At 45.7% G+C, this 12,873-nt stretch overlaps 1 protein-coding gene across 6 annotated transcripts in view; it reads right to left on the reverse strand.

The window, feature by feature from the left end:
- Arhgap26 (Rho GTPase activating protein 26) overlaps nt 1–12,873 on the reverse strand; it is a 398,943-nt gene that overhangs the window by 283,816 nt on the left and 102,254 nt on the right. For all 6 annotated transcript variants that reach the window (XM_085699929.2, XM_085699931.2, XM_085699930.2 and 3 more), the window contains exons 2-4: nt 7,653–7,748; nt 6,002–6,063; nt 2,449–2,520 (exon numbers count right to left, since the gene is read on the reverse strand). In XM_085699929.2, the coding sequence (XP_085556055.1) occupies nt 2,449–2,520; nt 6,002–6,063; nt 7,653–7,748 (230 nt within the window). The remainder of the gene's footprint in view (nt 1–2,448; nt 2,521–6,001; nt 6,064–7,652; nt 7,749–12,873) is intronic.

A 12,873-nucleotide genomic window follows, 5' to 3' on the forward strand; every position in this document is an offset into this window, starting at 1 on the left:
GAATTCAGGAACAAGCTCCGGGCCACCCAAAACAGGCGAAGAGCCCCACTGGCTCCTTGGGTGTCTCTGAGGCGACTCCCTGGGTTGCCTTTAAGCTTTGTAGGCGTTCTCTCAAATTCACATACTACTATGATATGAATGTATGGGTGGGTTGAGAGGGGGGTACACTGGGAAAGAAAACAAGAAATGACAAAGGAGGAGGGATGAGAAATCACCTCAAGTACCAAAATGAATCATTAACGATTTGCCTGGGGGAAGCTTAAAGCAGTGACACACATCCCACCTGTAGGCAAAGGTGCATGACCCTGTCACAGGATCACTGTGGTAAACCCAGAGGGAGCTGTACTGCTCCTCCCCAGTAACTATGGTAACTCCCAAAACAATACAGGGGAGGGCCAGAGTGGGAGGGTGTCTGTGCTTTCCATTAGAAGCAGCTACAGTAAGGATGACAGGCAGGTCAGAACCTCTGCGGTAGGTGTCTGAACAGAGGAACACACAGGCCCAGGCCATGCAAGAGAAGGTGACTTGCTGGACCACTAAGAGAATTGCTAGCCATATAGTCTTGGATATTACAGGAGGCGTGGTGGTGGGCAAGAGTCTTAGTAGAAGACTTCCTTCCAATTACATGCTCCTGCATCTCTGGAACAGAAGCAATACATACTTTTCTTCCTAAATGTAAACTGAAATGGTTACAAATCTGCTGTAAACTAAGGAGAAAAACCCTTCCATGGTCTTCCCTTCAAAGTAAGGCTAAGCAGCCCTCTGAAAGCTTTAACCAAGCATTATCCTTTTTAGTAGGCATGTCTATTTCTAAAAAGCAGCTGGAAGGCAGGGAGGCAAAGAAGCTTAGTCGTATAGGACTTCTCCAGGACAGTTTCCAAAGTTAAACCTACAGAAAGCATGGAATTGCCTCACTCTCCCACCCCCACCCCCCGTGGATGATTCAAGGGGCTGCGTTTGAATTCATTCAGCTCTAGAATGTCCGGAAAATATGGGACAGAAGCCTCTTGCTACCTTAGGATGAAAACATCTCCCCTGCAGGGCCTTTAACACTCTGCTAGTTTAGTTAGTGACTTAACTCCAGACAAGGGAACAGGCTTCCCTCGGCCCTCTTCTAGTAACACATTCCCTGGGTACACAAACCACACATAAAGTCGGGGGTGCACAGCAGTGATGGGCAGCACAGAAGAAATGCAATGGTCCTTCTGGAGGCTTTTGTCTCATGGTGCTTTGTCTCATCAGTTTTTTGACCTTATAAGTTGTTGATATAATACGGTTTCTGATTTTGAGTTTTTATGAGATTTCTGTGTGTGTGTGTGTGTGTGTGTGTGTTTCTTGTGTTTCTTTGGCTTCTTCTCCTGTTTGTTTTGTCCTATTCTGGTTTGTTTGTTTTTGGTTTTAGGGGAAGCTGGTTTTTTTTTTTTAGTTGACTATTTGTTTTTTAAAAGAGAAAGAGAAAAAGTCATAATTTGCGTGGGTGGAGATATAGGGAAAATCTGGTAGGAGTTGGGGAAGGAAAAACCATGTCAGACTAAAATGTATAAAAAAATCTATTTTCAATAAAAATTTAAATTAGAAAGAAGGAAAACGAATAAGTGAATGAATGAATTAGCTGTTTGGTCTCAATGCCTCAAGGTCAGTCACAAATGGTGACCTCTGGGCTAAAGCATGCATGCAGTTGAGTCTGGCCTAGATTAAGGATATGTGTGTTCTTAAAATATTTACTCACTGGAAATCTCTCATAAGTCTCTGAATTTTCAGTTTCTCTTGAAGAATTGAATTATCTAACAAAGGCAGGCTCATTTCTACACATAACAAAAAATGAGCTGAGAGCCGGCAAGATAGATCAACTGTTAATAAGTGCTCATCACTGACCTGATGATCTGAATTCAGTTTCTGGGTCCCAAATGGTGAAAGCTGTTCTCAGACTTTCACACGAGCACTATTGGTGTGTGTGTGTGTGTGTGTGTGTGTGTGTGTGTGTGTGTGTGTGTGTATTTGTATGTCTGCACGTGCGCACGCGCGCGCTCAGACACTCACACACACACACACACGCACACACACACAATAAGTAAATATACTAAGTTTAATGAGGCTTATAAGAAGTCCCTGTGTCCCCAAAGCCTAGTTCATAACTCTGCTTAAATGCAGTTTTGGTTCTCCCCACCCCACTCACAATGACACAAAAATGAGTAGGCCAACCAGTCAGTCCACTGTCCAAGCACACAGCCACCTAGCACAAAGAGGCAACACCTCTACCTTGAGTGGTTTATGAATTAGCACCCAACGATCAGACAACGAAACACTGGGATGGCTCCTGATGTGGCCACAGGCGGCCTGCACTTCAGCCTCTTGTAAAAGGCAGGGGAGCTGAGCTGGACCAGGAGGAAGTGCTGCTGTCTTCAGACTCCATCCTAAAGGGCAAAACAAAGTTTGCAAAATCCTCACCCTGGCAGCCCCGATCTGCTCCTTTCGAAACTTCTCCAAGGGTGTGATGAGCACGTCACTGGCGTTCTCAATCTGGGGAAGAAAAGTAGAGATTAGCAGTGAAGTACAGCAGCTCTTCCACAAATGCTCCCTCTGGCCTCCAAATGAAACCCCAGTCCATGTGCCACTGTGTAATAGCTCCTAAGAGAGAATCCGCTCAGAAACTCCTAATGGGACCTTCCTCCCAAGGAGAGTTTGCTGTTGTTGGAGAGTGAGTCTCACTGTGTAGCCCAGGACAGCCTGGGCATTACAGTCCTCTAAACCTCAGCCTTCTGAGTTCTAGAAGAAGTGAATCTAAAGAGTAGACAACCACTACAGGGTGCAGGGACCTGGGGTCAGAGGCCGTCTAAGCTTCAAGCTTCAGGTGACATAAGTTCGGTATTCACCTAAGCAAAGTACATCAACATGGAGTCTCGATTAAAATCTAAAACACCTTCGGACATCTATGGAAAAGACCTTTCACGCCTGATGGGTTTCTTAGGGAATTAACTGGAGCTGGGACCTCTGCCTCCTGACCACTGGCTGCCTCCCAGCTGTATTGTACAGGGCCCAGCCATCAGTTCCCACACTCTGATTCCCTGTCACACCAACATACCTGGAATGTACCAAATCTGTCCTACCTTGGACCCTTGTCTCTGGCTCTTCTCTCTGATGCACTTGGACAGCTTATAATCAAGGTCTCAGTTTAAAGGTCACTTCTCTGTGGAGGCCTTCCCAGACCTCCAGAGCTGTAATTCAGACAAGCTGTCCAGAAGCCTTTCAGAGCTCAGAGGCCAGGTAGTTTTCTGGCTCAGAACTATCTACCAACACACACGCCAGCCCTGAAAAGGCTTGCTCATCCCCCAGTGTTCCCAAAGCAACAATGAAGTCAGAAACAAGGGCACACTCAAACACTTCTGAATGACCCAATGAGTGAATGAGTGACCCCCAGACAAGCTGCCAAGTGTGTGACCATGAACAAAACATTTAAATTCTCTGGACTCTAATTTTCTAATCCAGAAAAATGAGGGGGCTGCATTGCTCTGGCTCTAAGATTCTACAGTCCTTTCAAAAGCAGCGCAATATTTTACGGTCTTCACTCATTGCTCATGCTTCTCTCAACTGATTATTTCAGGAATCTCCCTTCAACAAAGCATTATTTTCTCTAAATCATATGCTTGCCCTTCACAATGGCAACAACACAGAAAATGCCAGAGGCTCTTGGTGGACACAGTAAAGAACTGCCTGGACAACGTGAGGGGCAGGAAGGAGTGGCTCTCCACATTTATTCCCATGTGCGTGTTTCTTAATTTTGAAAGCACTCACTTCTACAGAGTACATTTTTTAACACTGCAGTGTGGTAACAGTAGCGAACTTAGTTGATTTTTATTGCTAACTGGTACTGTTTACTTAGCTTATGTAGGTCTAGCCCATACATCAACTACAAGTTTCCGGAGGTCACAAAGGTGTGCTGAGCCAGTTGACGAGCAGTTCCCAACCTCAGCTGCGCATGAGAATCCCCAGGGGAGCTTTACAAACCTCGGTAGTCAGGCCATGCTTTAGACCAATAACTTAATCTCTGGTCCTGATCCCAGACATCGGTGTTTGTGAAGTCCCTCAAGTTATCCCAGCAGGTACCCCATGCTGAGATGCTAGCACTAAGGAGACTCGGAATGCTAGTGCTCGGGTGTTCTCATGGGGAGCAGGACAGCCGGTCCTCATCCCAGTACTATCAGCCTCAACAAGACCTGGGTTCTCACCTCTCAAAGCACAGTAAGGAGGAACTGGACTAACAGTAGAGCACAGACGCCACTCTCTACCCTCAAGGAACTCATATTTGCTAGCCCACAGTGACTGTCCAGACACAAGTGGTACATGCAGAGTCTGAGGAATGAACCAAATGTTCAGAAAACACAATGGACGGCAAAATATCCCACAACCATGGCTCCTCCAAAACGGCACAGCTTCGCTGAGCTGAGCCGAGCCGAACTGATGATAAAGCTGTCCCACGGTGAGCACGGTGGGAAGCGGCTTGTGATGGCCAGAAACTCAGAAGCAGACAGCAAAGAGTAATAATAAAATTGCAGAGGCGAGCTGAAGAGAGCATAATCCAGTCATTGTTCCCCTACCGCAGGCCACAGCAATTTGCAGGGTATTCATGGTGATTTGCTGACCATACTCCCGCCCCCAAATATTGACATGACCCTGAGGCAGACTCAGAAGAACCATGTCCCTTTCTAGGGCACTAGCATGTGCACACTCACTCTTTCCCCGGCCCTGCCACTGCCGCTAGTGCTCCAGTTAGTGCTCAAGTGAGCAGCAGTCAGTAGTGGGGGGGGGGGTCTCTGCCAGGCAAAGGTGTGGGGGCTTCTGTCCTCTTGAGAATTTTAAAGAAATTCCCACATCTTTTGGTGTAATGTCAATTTGGGTTTGAATCGAAACTGCACAGCCTATCAACCATGAGAGCCTGGACACAAGGTGGCCCCTGTGAACCTCAGTATCTTCATCTGGAAAACTGGGAGGAGCAGAGAGGACGTCACGGCTATCACAGGAGCTACGGAGAACAGGTCAGGCTCTGGCTGCACACACATGCTCTGATTTTGGCATCCTTCTGGGACTGCCTACCTGGAGATGAGCCCCGACCCCCACCCCGAGTACAAGCCAGTGTGAAGCCTGCTGGGGGCCTCTGATCAAACTTCCCTCCTGCTACCTGGGAGACGTGGGAAGCACAAAGGGACCCCACCCACTAACGACAGCAGATGCCGGTTTGAAAGCACTGACTTGGAACCTACAGGTCAGCATCGGCTTCTTGAATTTGCAGACTCTTTCTGAGGTGCTCCCACAGCCACGTTTCTTTGCCAGAATGCATATTCTGACTGCCAGCTACGTGGCAGGTGCCTTGGGGCCAGAGTGAAGCGGCGATGCCTTCCCTGAATGACCACTGGATGGGTTTAATGAAGCGTGGAGAAGCAGACTGGGACACATGCCTTCTTTTTCAACCAGATTCCGAAAAGTTAACAAAGCCGAAAGCACTACCCTAAAGTCATGCGTGCGTGCGTGCGTGCACATGTACATGCTTCTTTGTATGTGCATGTGTGCCAAAGGTTGACATCAATGTTATTCCTCGGTTATTTGCCTGCTTTTCCACCTTACTTTTTGAAACAGTCTTATAATGAACTCAGGACTCACCAATTTGGACAGACTGACTAGCCAGCAAACCCTAGCGATTACAGACGTGTACCACTGAATCCTGTTTGTTGCATGGGTGCTGGGGATCTGAACTCAGGTCCTCGGGTTTATGCAGCAAGGGCCTTACTGACTAAACGATCTCCTCAGACCTACAGTGAATCTTGAGAACAATGGTCCTCTTCCAAAGTTTTGCACTGGTAATTCTTTAACACTCAGAGAAAACATCAAATTCTGCAAGGGTTCACAGCCTCAGAATACCCCAGAGGTAGTCTCGACTTAAACCTGGGTCTTTGCTCTCTCAGTGCACGTAGACTGCCTGGGACCAAGAACAGCATAAGATACTCACCATGCGACTCCGCTCATCTTCAAGATTCCTGAGAACAGTGGCAAATTCTTGCAAAGATCTCGCTGGAAGAGAGAAAGAAAGAAGCCATGAACTGAAAGCAAAATGACGGGTGTGCTAAAGCAACTTACTGATTTCAATTCCTTATGCACACGGATGCCCAGAGTCAATTGCTGTCTTCAGATTCCCTCATCTTTTAATCATTAACCACGAAAGACAGGATGACCCAAAAATGCAGGTTAATTGCTCCTGGAACACCAACTAGAGGATCTCTCCAAGGAAAAGACCCGCCTATTCCTGAGAGTTCCCAGGACTGCTGAGGTGCTGGCAGGCTCCCAGCCCTGAGGCTGGAAGGGGCAGAGTTCCACTAAGGAGCAGAAGGATTTCCTGTCCAGGATTCAACCTCTTCAATCTTTGTTGCTGGGCTGCATCAGAATCCAGCCTTTGCTTTGGCACGACAACGAAACAAATAGTCCTGCGGGCACCAGAAGCCACATCTCTGGCATCTCCTTGGGTTCCTTCTCCCTGAGTTCTGAAGCCACTCTGCAATAGAATGCAGCCTGCAGCACGGCAGGCTAACACAGATGGTCTTTGCCAGAATCTTTCACTAAGGCAACAGGATACTTGGGCAATGCCAGAAAAGCATCATGACTTACAACAACAACACATTTTCGTTGCTCTCAGCTACTTCCCAGATGTCTTTGCTCATACCCAGATCCTGGTGTTCTGCCTGGCAACAGACTCAAAATCATCTGAACAACCTTAACTTTCCCAATTCTTGTTATTGCTTTGGTATTGGACATTGAACCCAGCCCCTCACATACACTAAGTACGTGCTCTATTATTGGGGCTGCAATCCCAGCTCCATCTCTTCTTAGTTCTTCCTCCTTTTATGGCATCAACCAAGACGCCCAATATAAGAAGGAAAAAAAAACCAGACTATGAGCCCCGAGCAAGTGGTGAGTCTTGGCTGCACCAATGTTCTGTGCCCAGAGCTCCCTATGGAAGAGAGCAGGGGACAGCAATGAGGGAAGCAGTACAGCATGGTGCTACGTGGGAGCTCACCTCCACCTCTCAGTAAGGGAATTAAAGGAGAGAGAGGTGGAGACACTGGGAGCTAGTGACTGAGTCCTGTTTCTGCTCTGCATGGCTCCAGCCAACTGTTACCAGGCCAAAATGGAAGGCCAACAGATCAAATTTGTGAAATTTTAGAAAGAAACAAACAAATGAGAACTTGAGATAAGTTCAACTTACGTGGTAATTCAGTTTAAAATAAAAAGTCAAGTAAAACATAGCAACATTCTCATCTCAGTCCATCAGCTAATGCTGCACAACCCTGACCCAATTCTCTTTACCATCTGCATTCACTCTTAGGTTCTTAGTCTAAGAACTTGTGTCTGGGTTAAGGGGGAAAAAGGAGAGTGTCACGAAGCTAGGCAGGACACTGTAGGAAGGTGGACCAGAACGCCATCACAAAACTCCCAGCTTCCTCCTGCCTGCCACTGGACAGACAGTGGGGCCAATGCAAGGAGGAGACCCGCCCTGACCTTCTTATCTGTGCCTTCCCTGCTCACTGGATTCCTTACTAACAGGTCTCCTAATCCCAGAGAAGGCTTGCTGGAATGTTTCTGTCTCCCACGAGGGCGTGACTTACCTATACACATCTCATCATCAGTTTCTGCATCTCCTATACACTGAAATTTAAATTCATTTAAGGAATCTGCAAACTTCCGCTTTGCCGAAGACAAATCTAAAAAGAAAAACAGGAAAAAAGAAATTATTGAAATTAAATTGGCCTTCCTAATTATTACCCTTTTAAGCCCTTCTGTGTATACTTAGCAAGGTTTGTTCCTGAGACCATTTCATGAAAGAAATGTTAACTTCACAATAGCCACAAATAACATAAAATATCTCAGAGAAACTCTAACCAAACAAGTGGAAGGCCTGTATGAAAAGAACTTTAAATCTTTGAATAAAGAAATTGAAGAAGACACCAGAAAATGGAAAGATCTCCCATGCTCTTGGGTAGGCAGAATTAACATAGTAAAAATGGCAGTCTTAACCAAAAGCAATCTACAGATTCAATACAATGCCCATCAAAATCCTAGCAAAATTCTTCACAGATCTCAAAAGAATGATACTCAACTTCATATGGAAAAGCAAAAGACACAGGACAGCCAAAACAATCCTGTGCAATAAAGGTACCTCTGGAGGCATCACAATCCCTGACTTCAAACTCTACTACAGAGCTAGAATGCTGAAAACAGCCTGGTACTGGCATAAGAACAGACCAAACAGACCATTGGTCTTCAATGGAACCAAATTGAAGACCCAGATATCAATCCACACACCAACAAACACCTAATTTTTGACAAAGAAGCAAAAAATATCAAATGAAAAAAAAGAAAGCATATTTAACAAATGGTGCTGGCATAATTTGATATCAACATGTAGAAGAATGAAAATAGACCCATATCTATCACCATACACAAAACTCAAGTCCAAATGGATCAAAGACCTCAACATAAAACCAACCACACTGAACCTCATAGAAGAGAAAGTGGGAAGTACACTTGAACACAATGGCACAGAATATCACTTCAAATATAACCCCAGTAGCACATACACTGACAAACAATTAATAAATGGGACCTCCTGAAACAGAAAAGTTTCTGTAAAGCAAAGGACACAGTCAACAAGACAAAATGACAGCCTACAGAATAGAAAAAGATCTTCACCAACCCCACATCAGACAGAGGGTTGATCTCCAAAATATACAAAGAACTCAAGAAATTTGTCATTAAAAGAACAAATAATCCAATTTTAAAAATGGAGTACAGACCTAAACAGAGAACTTTCAACAGATGAATGTAAAATGACGCTTAAGGAAATGTTCAACATTCTTAGTCATTAGAGAAATGCAAATCAAAACAACTCTGAGATTCCATCTTACACCTGTAAAAATGGCCAAGATCAAAAACACTGATGACAACTTATGCTGAGAGGATGTGGGGTAAAGGGAACACTCCTGTATTGTTGATGGGAGTGCAAACTGGTACAGCCCCTCCGGATATAAGTATGGCGATTTCTCAGCAAATTAGGAAACATCCTACCTCAAGACACAGCAATACCACTTTTCAGTATATACCCAAAGAATACTCAATCATACCACAAGAGCATGTGCTCAGCTATTTTCACAGCAGTATTATTTGTCATAGCCAAAACCTGGAAAAAAAAAAAACTAAATGTCCCTCAACCGAAGAATGGAAAAGGAAAGAGTACTACACAGCAGAGAAAAAAACATAATGACATCTTGAAATTTGCGGCAAATGGATGGATCTAGAAAACATCATTTTGAGTGAGATAACCCAGACCCAGAAAGACAAATAAAATATGCACTCACTCATAAGTAGTTTTTAGACATAAAGTAAAGAAAACAAGCCTACAATTCACAATCCCAGAGAATAGACCACAAAGAAGACCCTAGGAGAGACATACATGGATCTAATCTACATGGGTAGTAGAAAAAGACAAGGTCTCCTGAGTAAACTGAGAGCGTGGGGACTATGGGAGAGGGAAGAAGGGGAGGAGAGGAGAAAGGGAGGAGAGCGGAGAAAAATATATAGTTCAATAAAAGCAATTAAAAAATATTAACTCAAAATAGTAAATACTGTCCCATAGTCACACTGATGAATATCTCGAATATCATCATAGAACCTTCATCCAGCAATGGATGGATATAGAGACAGAGACTCACATCAGAGCACTGGACTGAGCTCCCAAGGTCCAGCTGAAGAGCAGAAGTAGGGAGGAGATGAGCAAGGAAGTCAGGACAGCGAGGGGTGCGTCCACCCACTGAAACAATGTGCCTGATGTAATGGGAGCTCACCAAATCCAGCTGGACTGGGACTGAATGAACATGTGATCAAAACGGACTCTCTGAATGTGGCTGACAATGGGGGCTGACTGAGAAGCCATTGACAATGGCACTGGGACTTGTTTCTACTGCATGTGCTGGCTTTTTGGGATCCTAGTCTGTTTGGATGTTCACCTTCCTAGGCCTGGATGGAGGGGGGAGGGCCTTGGACTTCCCACAGGGCAGGGTACCCTGCCCTCTCTCAAGACTGGAGAGGAAGGGAGGAGGGGGAGTGGGGGAATGGGAGGAGGGGAGGAAGTGGAAATTTTTGAATGGAAATATAAATAAAAAATAAATTAATTAATTAAAAAAGGAAAAATAAAGAGGATATCTAAGGAAAAAATAGTAAATACATTTTTATTGCAATTGCTTTAACGATTCAAATCCTGTGGGGTAAAGACACAATTCAGTGTTAAAGTGCTAGCCTAGCATACTAAGGCCCTGCCCGCCAATGGAGGTGTATACATACATACATACATTTGTATAATTTTTAATCCTGTGTCTGCTTCCTCAAACACACTGAGACCTGTCATCTCCCTTTGACACGTGGGAATCTCACCACTTCAGGAGAACAAGGAGGAAACCTGAATCAGAACGCATATCGGACCCCAAACCCTACAAGTATATGCTGCTAAACCTTCCGTGTGGTTGTACAGCTGCGCTGTGACTCTAGCACATTCTATAGATCCGAAAGAAAGCAAGAAAAGCCTGTGTTGCCGTCTCCAGGTATAAGCACGCCTAGCTTCCTCCTCCAGCCAAAGACAAACAAGGGCCGAGTTCTCAGATCCTCTCAGACCGGTTCTCCTCAGCCCACAGCTTGACAAATTTCCATTGGAGCCGTTTCCCATAGTCACCAGAAGCAGCCCTGGCAATGTTTTGTATTGGGATTTTCTTAAGAAACCAACTCCACACATGGTATCTATAATGAAAACTCTCTGGGGCCCTTGTCAAATTCAAACACTAAACTATCCTTTAAGACAGTAATAAAAGCCAATGATCCTTCCTGAGCCCTCAGCTTCTGTTTGGGCATAAAATCACCAAGGTGCCTTTAAGTGGCCTGACAGACAAGGCTGCTCAGTACAGCGTGCTTAACTTAATTCCACATGCAGCCTTCCTGCAGATTAGGCTAATCATTCAAATTACCATCTATCCAGGCTTCCCTCATTGAAGGGAAATGGCATTAAGTTCAAACTCCCAGCGGAGGGGAATAGGAGGCATAACTGGTAACAAGGCCTGGATTTAATAAGATGGGAGGTTCTGGCTTCCCAGATCAACGTGACCCTCTAAATAGAAGCATCCCTTCCCTCAGATGAAGGTCATTTAGGTTGTTTCCATTCCCTAGCTATTATGAATAGAGTAGCAGTGAACATGGCTGAAAAACTATCTGTGAAGTAAAGGATATTGCGTCCTTCAGGCATAGCCCAAGGAGTATTACAGTCGGGCCATATGGTAAATTTACTTTCTAGCTTTTTTTGAGGAGTGTGTGTGTGTGTGTGTGTGTGTGTGTGAATAACCAAGGAAAAAGAGGCCATGAATTTGAGAGAAAACAAGGGGGACACACAAGAGGGACTAACAGAAGTGGAGGAAAAATGAGATAATTATATTGTAATTTCAAAACAATTGTTTTGTTTTTTTAAAGCATCATTGACCCTCAGCACTTCCTTCTTTAGCTCCCATTTTCTTCCTTAAGGTTAAGGGTGATAATTCTCATTTTTTTATTGTATTTGCTTTGTCTCTTCTCCTGGGATGTGCGGTGCAATCTGCTCAGAGCCTGTTGCACAAATGACGAAGAGACATGATTTACAAATCCAGCCCCTAGTGTCCCTTCCAAGTCAGAGCTGGCGTATAGCATCACCGCGCTCAGCGGGTGCTGCTGTTCTCCAGGAGGAATTTGTGCTACTGACTAGATCCTGAACCACTAACCACTTTCCCACAGCTCAGAGGGCTGGGTCCCAGGCAAAGCTGTCCGTTCTACAACACACTAGGAGGCACACAGGGTGGAGAAGAACACGGGCTCCAATTTCAAACCACTCCCTGGAGCAGATACTTTCAGGAAGAGTCCAAACCTGACAGCAGGGAACTAGGCTTCTCTCAGAAGAGGGTCTCCTTCAGAACACAGCTCACTCCTGGCAAGCATAAAAGTCAGAAGACCGTGGGGAGGAAGGAAACTTGAGACTCTGGGCAGGCCAGAGAGGAAACAGAAAGGATGTAACTCCAAAGTGGAAGAGAAGGACCCCAGGAGCCCCTAAGCACAGGCATGGCCAATGTGACTACATGTAGTCACGGTTTAGCCCAAACATGCCCTCAATCAGATCTCGCAAAATAAGACCCGAGCAAACAATGTGAGTAGGATCACCTCACCTTCTGCTGGACGGTCCCCTTCCTCCCCAACAGGACAAAAGAGTTGTGCTAACGATCACCTCAACAAAGGAGGAAAAAGGGAAATGCGAACTGAATTTGGGCAAGTCTCCAGGGTGCACCTGAAAGGCTGGCCAGCCAGCAGCTGCCAAGGAGGACGAAGGACCAGCAAACGAACAGCAGGGCCTCTGTGGGCCCTTCTAAAAGAGCTGCCCTGCCCGGTTACAGGCAGAAAGTAACCTGATTTCACTGCCCGGTGGCCCCCAGCAGATGGGAGGCTAGATCTGGGCCTGGCGGACGATGAGGTAATGAGCAGTGAGGAGTCAACACAGGGCTCGGGGCCAGGGAGGACAGCTGAATGGAATGAGAATTCCAGAGCCTGGAGCCCGGAAAGGCGCTTACCTTGGACCTGGCTGAGGAGTCTTTCAGGGAAACTACAGTAGACACCTGTTGCTTTGCTTGCTCAGGATCTGTGCCTGGCCCAAAGCGTGACATCTCCAGCTTATTTAAGCGAACTGCCCCCTCTCCACTTGCATCCTATGAGACTGGTTATAAAATGATCAACCCCAAACTCTGGCTTTCACCCCAGCCAGCTTTAGGT

This window comes from Myodes glareolus, chromosome 13 (assembly GCF_982192425.1).
Source record: "Myodes glareolus chromosome 13, mMyoGla1.1, whole genome shotgun sequence".
NCBI lineage: Eukaryota > Metazoa > Chordata > Mammalia > Rodentia > Cricetidae > Myodes > Myodes glareolus.